The sequence below is a fragment of the Schistosoma mansoni genome, chromosome 1, assembly GCF_000237925.1.
Source record: "Schistosoma mansoni strain Puerto Rico chromosome 1, complete genome".
Lineage (NCBI taxonomy): Eukaryota > Metazoa > Platyhelminthes > Trematoda > Strigeidida > Schistosomatidae > Schistosoma > Schistosoma mansoni.
In genome coordinates this window covers 31,557,504-31,573,724 of record NC_031495.1, presented here as the reverse complement: position 1 = coordinate 31,573,724, position 16,221 = coordinate 31,557,504, and the positions used below count along the sequence as shown (strand labels likewise).

The 16,221-nt window shown below is 34.7% G+C and overlaps 1 protein-coding gene across 1 annotated transcript in view; it reads right to left on the bottom strand.

The window, feature by feature from the left end:
• The window catches only part of Smp_056990 (hypothetical protein), a 15,336-nt gene extending 3,430 nt beyond the window's left edge, over positions 1 to 11,906 (bottom strand). The window contains exons 1-5 of the mRNA XM_018794055.1: positions 11,674 to 11,906; positions 11,585 to 11,625; positions 7,125 to 7,289; positions 4,662 to 4,940; positions 3,091 to 3,226 (exon numbers count right to left, since the gene is read on the bottom strand). Of these exons, the coding sequence (XP_018648505.1) occupies positions 3,091 to 3,226; positions 4,662 to 4,886 (361 nt within the window). The 5' untranslated portion in view covers positions 4,887 to 4,940; positions 7,125 to 7,289; positions 11,585 to 11,625; positions 11,674 to 11,906. The remainder of the gene's footprint in view (positions 1 to 3,090; positions 3,227 to 4,661; positions 4,941 to 7,124; positions 7,290 to 11,584; positions 11,626 to 11,673) is intronic.
• Positions 11,907 to 16,221: the final 4,315 nt, after the last annotated feature.

Genomic DNA, 16,221 nt, shown 5'->3' with positions numbered 1-16,221 from the left:
GTATCCCCCCCCCCCTGACCCCCCCCCCTCCCCGCTTGCCAGTCCCACTATATAACGGCACCGCCGTCTAGTGCTTCCTAGTCCTCCATCCCGGTCTAGCTTCAATTGACTCATGATCTCAACTATATAAAAGATATCACTTTATATTATTAAGTTAATTTGTCTAGCCAAGACGACGAAGTTAGAAGATATATCTATAGTTTTTGTACTAAGATAATTTTACTGTATTGCAATTAGTTAAGAAAAAGAAATAATGATTTATGATAACTATATTACCACAGAATGAAGTATTTGATCATTATATCTTAAAACATAAAATGTGTACAAAAGAAACATATACAGCCTTTTGTTTTATCATGTTCTTAATCACTTGCAATTTCTTTTTTCTTCTTTCACAGCCGTTCACTCCCCTTCTATCTTCTCTATAAACCTTTTATCTTTTACTGATTTGTTGCTGTTTTGACGATCTTGTTAGCTACAGTTCATCACAATTTCAACATTTAATCATATCGCATTGAGAAATTCCTTTCCAATTATATTAAAAATTAGCAAAAATTTTATCAATCTCATTTACAAGGGATTTTTGGAGGAAAATATTTTTCTGATATACGATTTGACTGCTACATAATAATATATAGATATCTTTTTCAAGTATTTTAAAAGTGTATTCATACGGTAATGTATTTTATATCAAAAGCTGACTTCAGCTGGTGATCCATTAGAAATCAAGTAAGGGTGAACAGATTTTTTACCACAGTTTAAAATTCTTCAATGATAATAATCTCACATTTTAACATGGCATAAAATTCACAACCTTCATGTTTTACGTCACCCATTCCATCTTTTATGTGGTAATGGGGTATAAGCACTGTAAAACAGTTCCAAAATAAGATAAAAACAGTTTTCCAGCTATCCTATGATGTCAGTGCTTCACTGGTGTTTGCGTCATTTATGATATAAATATGCCACCCATGCACTTTGTTAAAATAATTTAGTTCACCAATCAACTACTATTCTTGAAATTAAATTTTATAGCATATCAAATTACTTTTCCGAAGAGAATTGCTATGTCGACGAATATTTTGAGAGATGGTTAATGACAGCTAAAATACTGCATTTGTTTGTCAAAAAAATGATATAATTTCAAGTAACATTATGAAATCATATAAATATATTAGAAATATGCATGTGATCTATGCCTATATATTAAACTATATTCATTTATAAATAGAAACCAGAATTGTTCATCTAACCAGACTGAAAGATCTTAAAGTTTAAATCACCAAATGATCTTAGCTCGACCATTATTGAAAACCATGAAGGACTGAGTGACCGTCTCATGAGGCTCCTCAGAAGTGGGCATCCATGGCCCTGCATCCAGGAATCGCATCCAAGACCTTCGGTCTTATACGTGAACCCTTAAGCTCTAGATCAAATATTTTAGTTTACAATAGAGTATTTGAAAATAATTAATTAGTTATGGTATTCAGAAAGATAGTCAGATAACAGAAACTAGAACACTAAAATATGAGTACACAATCAACTTCAATGTAATTGTTAAAGGGGAAGACAGAGTGAATTTGTAAAATATAATGTATTTGCAGAACAAATTTTAGACAACGTAATTACCCTAATTTCCTATATACATATCGTGGGAAGTATGTCTTTGACCAGACTTTTCGAAATTAATAGTACAAACCAGAAATTGCTTATTTTTGATACGATACAACGAGTGCCAAAGATTTGGCTAACTGCGCATTCACCATGACGTCCAAAAATTTGTTCTGTCAGACCAACATGATCGATTGTCTAATCCCGCGATAATTAACTTCCTGAATACTTGACTAATCCAACTAGACTGGAGATGACAAAACGGCTTATATTGAAACGTTGTCGAGTGCTGAATGAATATACCTACAAATTTTGTGTGAATGTAAGCTTCCAAACAAACCTAAACATTTATGAAGGTTAGGTGAATAATCCACCACATTCACCTTAGCTTGCCTATAACTGGATCTAAATTTTCGTAAAACCATAGAGAAATCGTGTGGTGTGACAATTTATCTCTGAATTTGTTCATTCTACCGATCATTCATCGTACTTGTAATCAATATGGAAAACTAAAATTTGAATTCAAGTCACTTAGATGCTTAGTTAAAAACAGCCGAAATAGTATCTAAATCACAAATCAAATCACAGAGACATGAACTAAATAGAATAATCAATATGTGCTTAACTATTTATCTAAAACTGTATAATATTTTGTAAAAATCTCAGTATGAATAAATAGCATAACATTGTTAACTAACAACTTGAAGATTACCGAAGTGCGTAGTTCTCACAGCGATTCAGTTAGAAATTGAAAATTTACTAACGAAATCTGTGATTGTCTATATGACATTAATTCAGATTTCATGGAATCCTTAAAGTCGCTGACTAATCTTGCTGATGAATCTTAACAAGTTTAATCATTAAATTATAATATGCGTCTACTTCATTTCAGTATTTACTTCGTATGTTACGTTCACTGATTGATCATAGAGTAGTAAGCATTAATAAGTTTGTCTAGTTCATTGTTGTAATTAAATTTATCAGTCAAGTCGCTCAAATCCCACATGGAGTATCAGTAACCTTATGGTCATAGGTACATCTTTCAGACAAGAGATAACTGGCACAAAGACTGGATCTCAGTCTCCATGTCGATCATCAAAAGCCACTTATTATAAGTGGTGCATCTACCACATGCTTCATGAAAAAGACTTGCAATATCATGCATATGGTAATAACAATATCATTCAATACTGTTCAAGTTAAATTCAACGATTTGTGAGTTTTGTCATTTTTTTATGCCAAAAGATAGTACATTTAAGGGATAAATGAGAGGTAATGGTACCAAACAATCCTAATATATATCAATAGTTAACAATGAGCTTCAATATGAATCATGATTTCAACATATGAGTCATGAGTTAAAACTTAAATTTCTGTAAACAGACAACCATATCATCACAAAAGAACAGATACCTAGTAACAATATTCTTAAGCACTGTAGGTGACATACTGACACTACTAAATAAATAAAATACTTACATTGTAAAAATAATCCCATAAAAACGTACACATATGAATCCCATAAACCTAAACTTGGCTCATTTGAAGGTGAAATTTTTGTATATTTATCACTTGAGGGTCTTGTATACTCGAACACAAATAACAATGAACCAGTCTGTTTAAACATAGAATATAAGATGATGAAGAAATATACATAAGTTCTAGTCATTGTAGTTAGCAAAAAGTTATTAATAAAATAATATTCAATCAGAAATTATTATAACTTATGACATCCATTTTACGTGAATACAAGATCGAAGCTAAGATGTTCATGTAATTCATATGGAACTTTACTCTGTCAACTTTTAGTTTTCATCATAAGATGACCTCAATGGTATGATTATGTCATTTCTAATTACTATTAACAACTTCCACTATTAAAATTAGGTACATCTTTTGCCTTTATTGGGTCATTTGATTAATTTCATCTCGTTCTTTTCTCTTTAAGATTCCTACAAAGTGTTCTGTATAATTTCCTACTACAGTGTACCTTCATGTTAGACATACACCTATCAAAGGTTAAATATTGTTTCATATCACGTAGTATGTGTGGTAAATTGAAGCTACTCATTTACAAAATTCGGTGGTTTATATGTTCTACCACATTTGGTTTATGGAAAAGCATAATTTAAACAAATATAAACTGTGGAAAGCTGTTTCATTGCAGACTTATCCTCAGAGCATTATGTAGGGTATATAGCTCATTTCAACTATATCTGCCGAACATGCTTTGAGGGAGAATGGTTACCCCAGAAAGTTTATAATTAAATATATGATCATGAAAGTGAAAATAGGCGAAATTCAAACGGTCAAGAAGAAGTCCTTGTTCATGTGCCTACAATTCAGAGGGGATGCAGCTAGCGAAATACTAACTCAGAGATTACGCAAATCAATCCAAAAATCTTTCAACGCAGGTGAACTACGTTTAGTGTTTTCCACGCGCCCAATGGTAACATCGAGGCTTAAAGATGAATTAACTAGAATGACCACCTCATTTCGTATTTATCAGCTCAACTGCTCCTGTGGATCAAGTTATATTGGTCGAAGTTCTAGGAATTCATATTTTCGTGCTCGTGAACACCTCCCAGCGTGGCTAAGTAAAGGTTTGGTGAAGAAAGTAAACAGCCCGATATTGGCCCACTTAGTACAAACTTGTCATAGTGCCAGTATGAACCAATCCTTTTCAATTATTTATAGGGTCAGTAATTTTTTGCCAAAGCTTGTCAGGCTTAAAGTCCTTCAAACGGTGGGGGCAGTAGCCATCAGAATGAAGAAACCGAAGCTATGAGTACAGAAAAAATATCTCCAACCCCGGCTCCTTCCTTGGCCAACGACAAGGCCAATTAATCAACAATCACCTTAGCTATTGGATGACCTAATTTGACTATGTACTTACGACCTTTCGCAGTCAAATGTAATTGTCTCTCTTATCTTTATTCACAAATCTTTGTATTTTTTTTATCATTATTATTGGTTAAACATCATTATTAACTTTAAAAATAGTTCAATACAAATAAATACATATTAATATTAAAACAATTTATACTTACTGTTAATGTATATAGTAGAATTAATGACCATATAGATGAATGAAATGTATACAAAAAGTACATTCCATTTAAAAATGATGAATCTAATTGTTTTGAACAATTATTTTTGTAACATTTTATAATGAATACTGGTTTAAGTTGAGTGAATGATCTAGTTATGTAAGGTAATGGATAATTGATTTGTTTATTATTTACATATGTTAATGAACTATTTTCCATATTCATTAGAATATCAGAAGAGAATTGAAAAAGACATAAACTTTGTTTGTTGGTTGAAAGCTAAATGAAATGGTTATAAAAATATAACAAGTTCAATTATAAAAATATTTACCTAAACATCTACTCTCCTATGTAGTACTTTAATGAAGAAAAAAAAATAAATATACCATGCATTTTTATTTAATATATTGAACATTGATTTTAAATGCTAAGAAACAGAGAGCTCCAGATAATTTTTACTTCTTAGCTTGAGTCTCTTAAGAAGCTCAGATTAATGAGGCTTAAAAGATGCTAACTCATTCAATGATTAAATTCAAACTCAGTTTCTAGAGGTACTTTATGTCGTAATGAGACTTGAATTTTATGTACTTGAAGTCATGGATAAACACTATCAAGTACAAATCTATGTAGAAATAAGTTTCAATTATACCTTGTTTTTCCGTCGATGGAAGTCTATAACGAAAACCGCATTATACTTGGAAAGTAGATTAAATAAGAATAAGTACTTTAAATTATACCCAGGTTTGACTGTTCTTATCAGCAGTTATTCCTCAGATTAAATATAACACCAGTTTCTGAACAACAAGTCAATAACAGTTTGACATGACAATTGTTCAAACACAATAAAATTGATGCTGTATATGTTGACTTTCACATTATTATTATTTTCTGTCACTACGTGGGTTTTTAAATGGTTAGAATGTATTTCAAAACCAGACATATTTCACGTATTTTAATATCTCGTTCAGTTCATTTGGCTGAGTGAAATTTTTAGTGTAACTGTTGTGATTTCAGCTGAGCTGTAGTACCCCTAGAAATTATGAAGGTTAAAGACAATTAACACAGTTCTTGTAACATTTTGGCGATTATCTATGTGGGATATGTACATGATTGAAGAAAGTAAATGTAACTATTCTTCACTAGTAAGCTTAATTAAAAATCGAGTGTCATGGGAAAAAAACTGGATACTTGAAAGGGTTATATGGAATAAGAAATGAAAGAAATCCACTTCATTCTACAACATTTGTTGTTCTTTCAATATAAAAGTCTGTCGAACGAATTAATCACATGAAGTATATATATCTCAAGTATTTTATCTCAGTAGTTTCACAGATATGATGTTTGGTAACTGAAGTCTGTTAACAAATAATATTTTTAATAAAATGGCTTATTACTAGAGGATACTTTAGGGAGCATCATTCTAAATCTGTTATCTGAAACACAGTGTTTTCACTTGAACGTAATATAATACTTCACAGTATGAAAGCATTTTGATTATTTATATTTTTGTTAGTCTAAATGACAGCATTCAATACCTACAGATGAAAATAAACATCATGGATTTAGTCAGACTTCAATTTCAGTATGTTCACTTTCATAAAACGAAACAGTTTAGCAATGTGTTATCTATGGAAAAAATTGGCACTGAAACTTCTATAAAATAGTTCACGAAGTTGTTCTGTTCAACGGATTCTTTGTGTTCTTCCTAAAACAAGCAGTGGATATATGTTTCATTTCATGATGAGACTCTTCAACTGTGCACGTCCGTGAACCCACTGGGGTTCAAACGTCGAATTTTCAAGTCGAATAATATCGCAAACTGATTGAAGTTAGACATGTGAACCACCAGATGGTATTCGTCACGGGACCAGAAGGTTCTGAGTTGGACCTCGGTAAGGTTATAGATATCCACTGTTGAGAAATTCAATAGCAGAACAAAACAGACGTCCAGTGCTTCCTGATTTAAATGGTTATCTGATTAATGTAAGTCGATGATATAAACTAAGAAAAATATTTTATAATAACAACAGAACGTAGTTTTCAATAATCTCTATGGAACTTTACACTATTCAAATAATAGTGCTCAACGTGGTACTAACTTTATCGACTAGTGAAACTTGTAATGATGATCCAAATAATTTTATTCACTACATAAACCATCTAATTATGCAAATCACTTTATATTCAGTTTTATGATAATCTTTTCAAATATCGGTCAAGCATTAACCATTGACATACGACGGTGCTATCTATCACCCATAAGTTAAACTCTTTAAGATGTTCATTTATGGAGATATCCAATTAACGATTAGAGTAGTCAATTTTAGTCTTCGCTTAAAATATAGGGGTTTAAAAATCTTAAAGGAAATATAGTTTTCCTCACAGCATAACTGGTAATTCATTTAAAAATCAAAAAAGTTCCTTCTATTAAAAAAAACAGATATATTTTGAAAATATTCTTACCATACTGATACAATATTCTACATTCGTAGATGAAGTATTCTGTCTAACTGGTATACTCTGAATTGAATACTGAACTTGTAATGGATTGTCAACACTTAATAAGTCGACTAGCAGTCCTTTCATAGTAGATTCGTTTATCTTCGTCTTCTCTGTGAATTCTGATAACTTTAAGCAATTAAAAGGAATATTTGTATTGGAAAACCAAATTATATATTATTACAATGATACGAATTACTACTATAAATAAAGACTTATGAAATATTATGAGTTGAGACTAAAGGTGAATTGATCAGTTTCTGACGTTAATGTACAGATGATTAGCATCGTTGTCAATAAACGATAGTGAAGCTAACTGATCACATCCAATTGGTATGTTTTAGAATGAATACTGTATGATATACAGGACCCATTACTGATATTTTTCATGCTTCTATGATACTTTCGTTCAAAAGCAGAGTTGTTTTCCTTATCATGTTGAGTGATGTCAATGAGATTTTTCTTTATATTTTTGAATAATGGCTAGAAGTGAAATCTGAGACGACCACTTAAGATACGTTATTTCAACGTATCTTCATCTTAATGTTGATGTTTTCACTGAAACTCAGAGGAAAAACAGTAAGACAAACCTTTGAAAAATAATAAAGATCATATCAGTTGAACATTTGGGTAGGTATCGGAACTCATTCGCTTAGTGGACAGAATGTATGCGATGGACCAAAGAAATCGAATTCTATGGTTTTCAGCATTGTTCAGGGAAAAAATATTCCAGCTATCAATTTTATTTTACTAACACAGACTGCCCATATTAGAAATATATCTAAGACCGTTTTAATTATTCTTATTAGAGCCTAGTTAAAGTCAATTCACAAACCCCTTTGCCATTCTTTTAGCACATTGTGTGACAAACATTCCCCACGAGAAGCACGACAACTTGATTATATCTCCCAATTTATAAGACAATAAATGAAGAGTCCTACGAATCGCAGTTTCAAACTCTTAATCATGTGCACTTTTCTGAAACCAAGAAGAGATATTGCACTCTAAATTACGTTTCTTCTGTACCACAACTTATCAAATAATGAAAATAACTGCACTTTTTCAAACACCATGAATCCAGAGACATAGTTTGCCATTGAATTTTATTAAGAAGCTAGGAATATCGTTCTCAAGAGATATACACATCCCGCTTAAATTCTTATGAAGTTTTCTCACTAATCCTTTCATGGATCGAACATCAGAAAATAAATCTGACAATGGCTTGCAACCGTTAATACACTGAATGACTTTGATTTAATTATATATCTGTTTCATTATACACTGCTTTGAGAAGTGAATTGGTCTTCCCACCTAAGTTTTCGTCCACTACAGTATTAGTTCTCCAAGCTTCAGCTACGTAAAATAGGGCTGTCTAGACGTTTGTATTGATAGTTCTGACTTTGATGTTGGTTGACAGATGTTTTGAGTTAACAATGTTCTTTAGATCCAGGAATGTCACCCTTGTTTTGATTATCCGTACCTTAATGTCTGCTTCATATACTCTCTGTTTACATATGATGCCGTTCAGGCACGTGAAAGTTTCCACTTCATTCAATGCATCCCCACCAAGTGTGATTGCGTTGGCGTTCTCCGTGTTGTGTTTGAGGATGTCACTTCCTCCCTCGTGCATATTGAGTTCTGTTATTGAAAAAGCTGCTCCTACACTAGTTGTCTTCACCTACATTCGTTGCAGTATATGGAATAGAAGAGATAGGTCATCTGCAAAGTTCACATAGTCTAGTTTCATCCAAGCTGTTCATTGTATTCTGTGCTTCCTCTCACATGTTGAGGTCTTCATAATCAAATCAACCACTAGAAGAAAGAGAAAGGGGGAGATTTGGCAGTGTTATCTGACTCCAGTCCCTACTCGGGATACACTAGTGAGCTGTCCACCATACACAGCTTTGCAATGTGGTCCGTCATATGAAATCCGTATGTTGATGACGATCTTCTCAGCTACTGACACCATAGTGTCGGAGAAAGCTCCATAAGGTTCCCTATCCACACTGTCAAACTCCCTCTCATAGTCAAGGAAGCTCTTCTCGAATCCCAGTGATTGACCTATATTCGTCGTTCTTGACTGGTCTCTCTCGTCATTACCATATTACCTTGCTTCCTTCCTAGCTGTATCACATAGTTGTCCCATATTTCCTTCCATTGCAACTTGTTCCATTGTCGTTGCTAGATTCTCCATGTAGTTCTACTGGTCTTCTCTAATACTTCACTCTCTATTTTCGTTCCATTGTTGTCAATTCCTGTCTTATTCAGCTTCCTTTCTTGAATCTTTCCCACGGTTTCCATACACATCCATTCTTAATGATGATGCTTCTTGAGACCCATCACCTCCCGACACGTTGAATTTGGTGCCACTTTCATCCCTCTCCACTTGTTCTCCATGGTAGTTTCTTCTTCTTTCAGTAGATCTTGTAAGGCTTCGAATCTGTTACTGAGAACTATCTTGCATTCATCGAGTTTGTCAATGTCTCGAAGGAAAGCTATGTCAAACGTTTGTAGTGCTGTTTGTCCTGTTGTCCAATGTTTTTTTAGCTTCAGTTTGGTCTTGGTCACAACCAATTGGTGGTGATCTGAAGCTATGTCAGCTCCTTTCTTGATTCTCACGTCTTCCATGAGTCTTCTAAAATTTTTACTGATACAAATATGATGTATCTGGCTCTGTGTGGTATGACCCGGTTTGACCGATGTAGTTTTGTGTATGTATTTGTGGGGGGATATAATACCACCAATGATCTTGTTAAATTCACATAAATTTGATAAACCCTTGTCATTCTCGTTCCTTTCTCCCAGTCAGTTCATATCGTCTCATGATATCTTCATACACGGTGTTGTTCATTTCGTTCTTGACCATATCAGCACAGCAAGATGAAAATATCGAAATGAATACTAATGTACGAAGTGAAATAGAATAAGTCGTAGTAAAGGTGATTAGGTATAGGGAATACGATTCAAGAATAAAGAGTTATTTTTCGGAGTTCAGCGTATAAAATAATGTTGAAACTCAGAATCTGAAGGGAAACAAACAGTAAATAAACCTATGTCATATCACCATACATCTACCACAATTAATTACGATAATCACACAACTTAAATTTTGGTATCCTTAGGGTCAGTTATTCGTATACCCTTAATTACGCTGTACGAAGACAACACCTGATAAACTTCATAAAAATCCATAGCTTATTTATTATCTTATGGACACTGTTCAATCCATAACGAATAACTCTGTAACCCTAATAATAGTCTTTTAAAGGCAACAAAAAGTCATTAGTCCACATGTGTTGAAATATGGGTGGTTCTTTGATAAACTCCATTAGTAATGAGCTAAAATATATCAGCTCTATTTTTGAACTCAGTGACAAAACACAACAAGCCACAACGTATTTGTGGTTCTTACTGTATACTTGTTGAAAAACATCACTTGATCAAATTAAAGACCTACGATTTTAAAATTATATTTGAAACTAACTTTCTAAGCTTGAGCCTCACTATGTTGTAGTTTTTAATAGAATTCTTACACATGTTTAAATAAAATTGATAAAACAATGGTTTTGTGAATTAAAATGTTCCTAAGTAATTTTAACCTGTTTTTAGTTTCTAGGGATTAAGGTGATATAAATTACAAATTTGACTCAAAAACAAAGATTCAAAGAAATCGTTTACACTTTCTGAATGATGACTAATCTTTCGTGAATCATCATGGGTTGATTTGTCTTAAATTCGTATTGTGTCGCATAGAAGAACTCATCCATATGGATTTAATTCATTCTCATCTGTGAATCTTTATCTGAGTATGAATAATTTTACAACCAAACCCACTTATTTTCTACTCTGATGCGGTGCAGTATCGTTTTATAGTTTGCAAAGTGATATGTGTGAACAGTTATTTGCTAGATTAGAGTCTTATGTCTGTCTAAGTTTCTATAGTTTCTGAAAATTCAAGATTTCAAATTATTTCATATCACTCCATAATGAGGTTTATCCAAATCCAAGTAAGTTGCATACCTTTGTTTTACAGTTAATTTTCGGCAATAACATTCGAATTTTGTTCTTCGACTTAACTTTAAGGGAAACAGTAACAGAAGGGGTTTTGTGGAGATTTCAGTATTCTTCATACTTGAAATCATGAGTCAATTGAAGCTAGACCACCATGGAAAACCTGGAAGCACTGGACAGCTGTTTCGTCCTACTATGGGACTCTTCAGCAGTGCGCACCCACAAACCTTAATTATTATCTAATGTGAATACTAATTAATGCATAGAAATGAATGGTTCTCAATAATCAAAAACTTCCAATGTTTCCAAGTATGATATTGACAATTGTAAGTTTGAATCTTGAAACTAGAAAATTATTCGAAACAACAGACAATTTCATATGTTTTTAAAAATTATAATAGTTGATTACTTACTTCAGGAATGAATACTGTTTGTGAATTTGTAAGCACGATACCTTTACAAAAGAAAATGTGAATATTTCATTATAATTTTTTTTACTTACATGTCAATAATAGAGTACAATATAATACTGAGTAACTTATTACCAATGGATTATGTTTTGTAGATAATACCATTTCCATGAAGATGGCAAATTTAAAGAATAACAAGATAGAATATTATCGATTATGAATTCTAGTGATTTGATAAAAATTCTTCTAACGACATCATAATATTGTTTATCATCTGTTTTAATCTAATAATGTTGTAAATTCCGAATACTTACAAGTTCCTAGGACAATATGATTTTGTATACTCGGCTTTATAGTAACATTAGTGAACGAATAAGTTTGTATGTGTATAACACAGAGAGAAACGTCGAGAGAGAGACAAATATTTACATATAAGATTTTAAATATAAACCTGACTGGTTTGATGTCTAATTTAAATTAAGCCATACACATTTTATGTACAAGTAGACACAAATTAATTCATAAACATAAAACTGTAAACATGCATATATCACTCATACATTATTTATACATAAATGATTATCAATAATAATGAAATTGGTTCGATATTGCAATTGTTCGTATTTATTTGCTCTGTTTATATGTTGATACATTTACGTTAACGACCAAAATCAATCCATAAATAAATCTACACTATTATTGTTATAGTAACACTAATTTAAAATCATTAATAGTTGATTAACAGGTCAAATTGTCCAGAAAATTAATTTAATTTGATGTTGAAAAACACATCTACTTATAAAGTGAGATAAGTACAGAAATGTAATAAGTAAAAATGTTTTACAAATAATCAAAGAATTCAAGTCGATTTCTGGATATATTTATGATAATACATAAAGCTATGTTACACGTGGAAAACGAAATTTTGAGAATAAATTTTCATAGTTGAAATCACGAGTCTATCTAAGCTAGACCACCATTGAAAACACAGAAACATAGGACGACAGTTTTATTTTTGTGTGTTGCTCTTCATTTGTGCACATCTACAATCCCTCACAATGAATTGAAAACCAGGCCCTTCGGTCTCGTGCTCAAACACTTGAACTCTAGACCACTGAGCAAGCATACAGCAATATTAATGCCTAACTTCACAAGTTCTCTCTACTAATATCAATCACGTGTTCACTAGCAACCAATCCGAAGATATCACTCCTGGAGTTCTAGTGAGAAGCCGTGACCAGTGGGATCCAATCCGTGTCGGGCCAGAGACTGTTATCCTCAACAGGTAATGAATGAAGGGTTGCGCAAAGTCGTAGATTGATTGAAGTTTGATATTAACACCTTTGGATCCCAGGTCAGTGGTCTAAAGATAAAGCATTCGCGCGTGAGACCGAAAGTCCTGGGTTTCAGTTCCTCGTTCAGGATTGTGGATGAGCACAGTCGAAGAGTCTCATACTAGGGTGAAACGGCCGTCCAGTGCTGATAGTCTAGCTTGAATAAATTCATGACTTCAACTGGGTAAATACTACAATTTCAACAAGTCACCCATATCAAGATTAAGTTGTTTGAAAAGCTTTGTTTCATAAATTATTTTGAGATATTCATCATACAGTTAGTAATAATGTGAAACAGCAGTCGCAAACCATTATTCTCAGTAGGATGACTAGGACGTTTTACTGAAGTATAAACAATGTATCAAGAGGCGATTCCCGGACTGTTACTCAGTAATTGTAATCATTTACAGCTTAAGAAAAGGGGACGGAACAGAAAGCATTTAAAAACAGTAGCAAACAATTCTATTATAGGTCTTCTGTTATACATGCGTCAGATTGGTTTATGACCTACTGATTTGGATAGATATTAGTTTAATCAAATTAACCAGAGGCAGTGGAAATGTATAGCATCTCGAATATGAGAATTTTAAAAGATATGCTCCGTAGTAACAATGACCAAACATTTAATATTTTTTGTAATCTTACTAGTATAGTTGTATGTAGTCAATGGTGTAAACACTTTTAAAGCACTATCGGAGAAGTAAAAATCGATGCAAAAAACAAATGATAGCAGTGATTTTATTTCACGAACAGTTTACGTTATTTTATTCCAGAGTTTCGAAAACCTACATCTAAACCAACTCAATAAGAGAGAAAATTTAGAATAAAACGTTTTCACTTTTGATACAGAGTGACGAATGATGTAAATAGGTGTTGCAGCATATTGAGTTGCAGTACTATTTGTGAAAGATGGTTCATTTAGTATTTTGAAGAATAAGTTTCCACTTCCAATAAAGTGGTTGAGTTCAAGCTCAATGCACATGGACTTGTAATTTAAGGTACAATCATTTATAAGAATATGAAGTGCAAACCGCAACTGAAGAGTTTCTGAACGTCGTTTATTCTTTATGCAAACACTATTGAGAATAAAATTTCAGTATTCTGGAAGTGATCGGACAAATATTTTGTACATTAAAATACACGAGTCATTGTTGCAAAGGTTGAGTAGTATACAACATAGATGTCGTTGTGACTTGTAGAATTATGACAAAACTTGTTCTATAAAGTACAGATTGTGGGAAGACCCCAAATGCCCTGGTACGGCCGAGAGTGGGGAGAGTCCGCTCTCCCTCTCGAAATGCTCTCACATGGCCACGCGTATATAGCCCCTGCCAGAGAAGTCCTACTCACTGCCTTCTCGTGGCTGGGGTGTTGTTTACGAAATTGAGAGGACGAAAAGCGAATGTCCGGCGTTTTAACCGGGTTGGTGGATATGAAGGATCCACCTAGGGGAGTTGGAAAACCCTGATTCCAAACCAATGGTGCACATGGGCTCCAGTGTCCTGAAGGAACGAATGGCGTATGAACCAATTGTTGGTCACCGGCTACCATGGGACTGCATCTCCTCACGATGCTCCACTGCCTTGTGGATCAGACCTTTAGATCAAAGGCTCGGGGTGTGGCCCCCTAAGAAAACCGCCTGCTTCAGTTTGGGCACTCGAGCAGTATCACAGCCCTCTCGCAAATAAATGAAATGAAACATTCAACTGACAATTATATTCTCGCTCATACTAGAAACAAAACAATTTGCATTATTACTATTATTATTATTATTATTATTATTATTATTATTATTATTTACCATATCGCTAATTCACCTCCTTTTATCCCCAATTTGTGTAACCTTACTTTTCAACTTATGCAGCAGCTTGCTCTTGGTGGAAACTCTGTTCCATCTAAACGATCTCTAGTCACTGTTTGGTCGAAAGTGAATGCTTCCGCCGATTATGAATACTGAAGCAGTCTTTCCGAAACCACGTACGCCGTTCAAGCTGGCTTCCTTCAACGTTCGCACACTAATGCAGATCAGACAACAGATAGGGCTGGCTATGTCTTTGGAAGGTCTTAATGTTGACGTTTGTTGTCTATCCGAGACCCGTATTCAAGACTCTAGTGAAGTACTACAAATCCGCTCTCCATCTGTCGCCTCGAAAAGCTTGTTTCACGTGCGCTTATCCGGGGACCCTGATCTTGCTGGCGTTGGTGTCGCACTAAGCGCTAGAGCTGAGGCAACACTAATCGATTGGATCCCCATTAACAATCGGTTATGTGCTGTTAGATTAGAAAGTTCCATCAAAGTGAGAAGAAATCGGCGTGAGAAACGGTGTCTTTTCGTCATCTCCGCCTATGCCCCGACAGATTGCAGCCCGGATGCAATCAAGGATGAGTTTTACCATCAGTTAACAGTTCTTCTCCAGAAAGCGCGTTCGACAGATATTGTAGTACTAGCCGGAGACTTGAATGCACAGGTCGGGCGTCTAGGCACAGAAGAGAGTCGTTTAGGTGGCCGATAGGGACTTGTTGGTCGCAGGACAGATAACGAGGACAGTTTGCTGCAACTGTGCACAGACCACAACCTGTTTCTGGCCAGCTCTAACTTCCGGCACAGTCATCGCCTGTGTGCCACCTGGCGTCCTCCCTCTGCATCCCAAACCTGGACTCAGATTGATCACATCGCGATCAGCTACCGCTGGCGTGGTTGTGTACAAGACTGCCGCTCCTTTTGGAGTACTTATCTGGAGTCTGATCATGCCCTGGTCTGCGCCAATCTCACCTTACTTTTCAGTGGCCGAAGGATTGACCACCACCAACGGATCGATGTTAGTAAACTGGCTGCAACTTCTGTTGCAAGTAAGTATCGAGCGGAGCTAGCTTCTAGGCTAGCTACCATCCCACCGAAAAGTATAGATGAGCATTGGTTGCATCTTCACGACGCCATGAAAATAGCGAGTAAAGCCGCTTGCGGCTTCGCGAAACGTCCCGCTTACAAGCACTGGGTTTCTTCTGGCTCCTTACAACTGATCGAAGCCCGTCGGTCTACTCCGGGTGACCGTGAGTATGACCACAAACGAAGGCTGTTACGTAATGAAATTGGGCAAAGCTTGCGTAAGGACCGAGAAGCCTGGTGGTTGGAGCGTGCTAATGAGATGGAAGCAGCAGCTGCATCTGGTAACTGCCGGAAGCTCTTCCGACTCATCCGAGCAACTGGCCTCAAGAAGTCTGGTGTGAGTGAAACAATCTACGAGGATGATGGGATGCCAATCACTAACATCTCTCGACGTATTGGACGATGGGCGGAATTTTTCG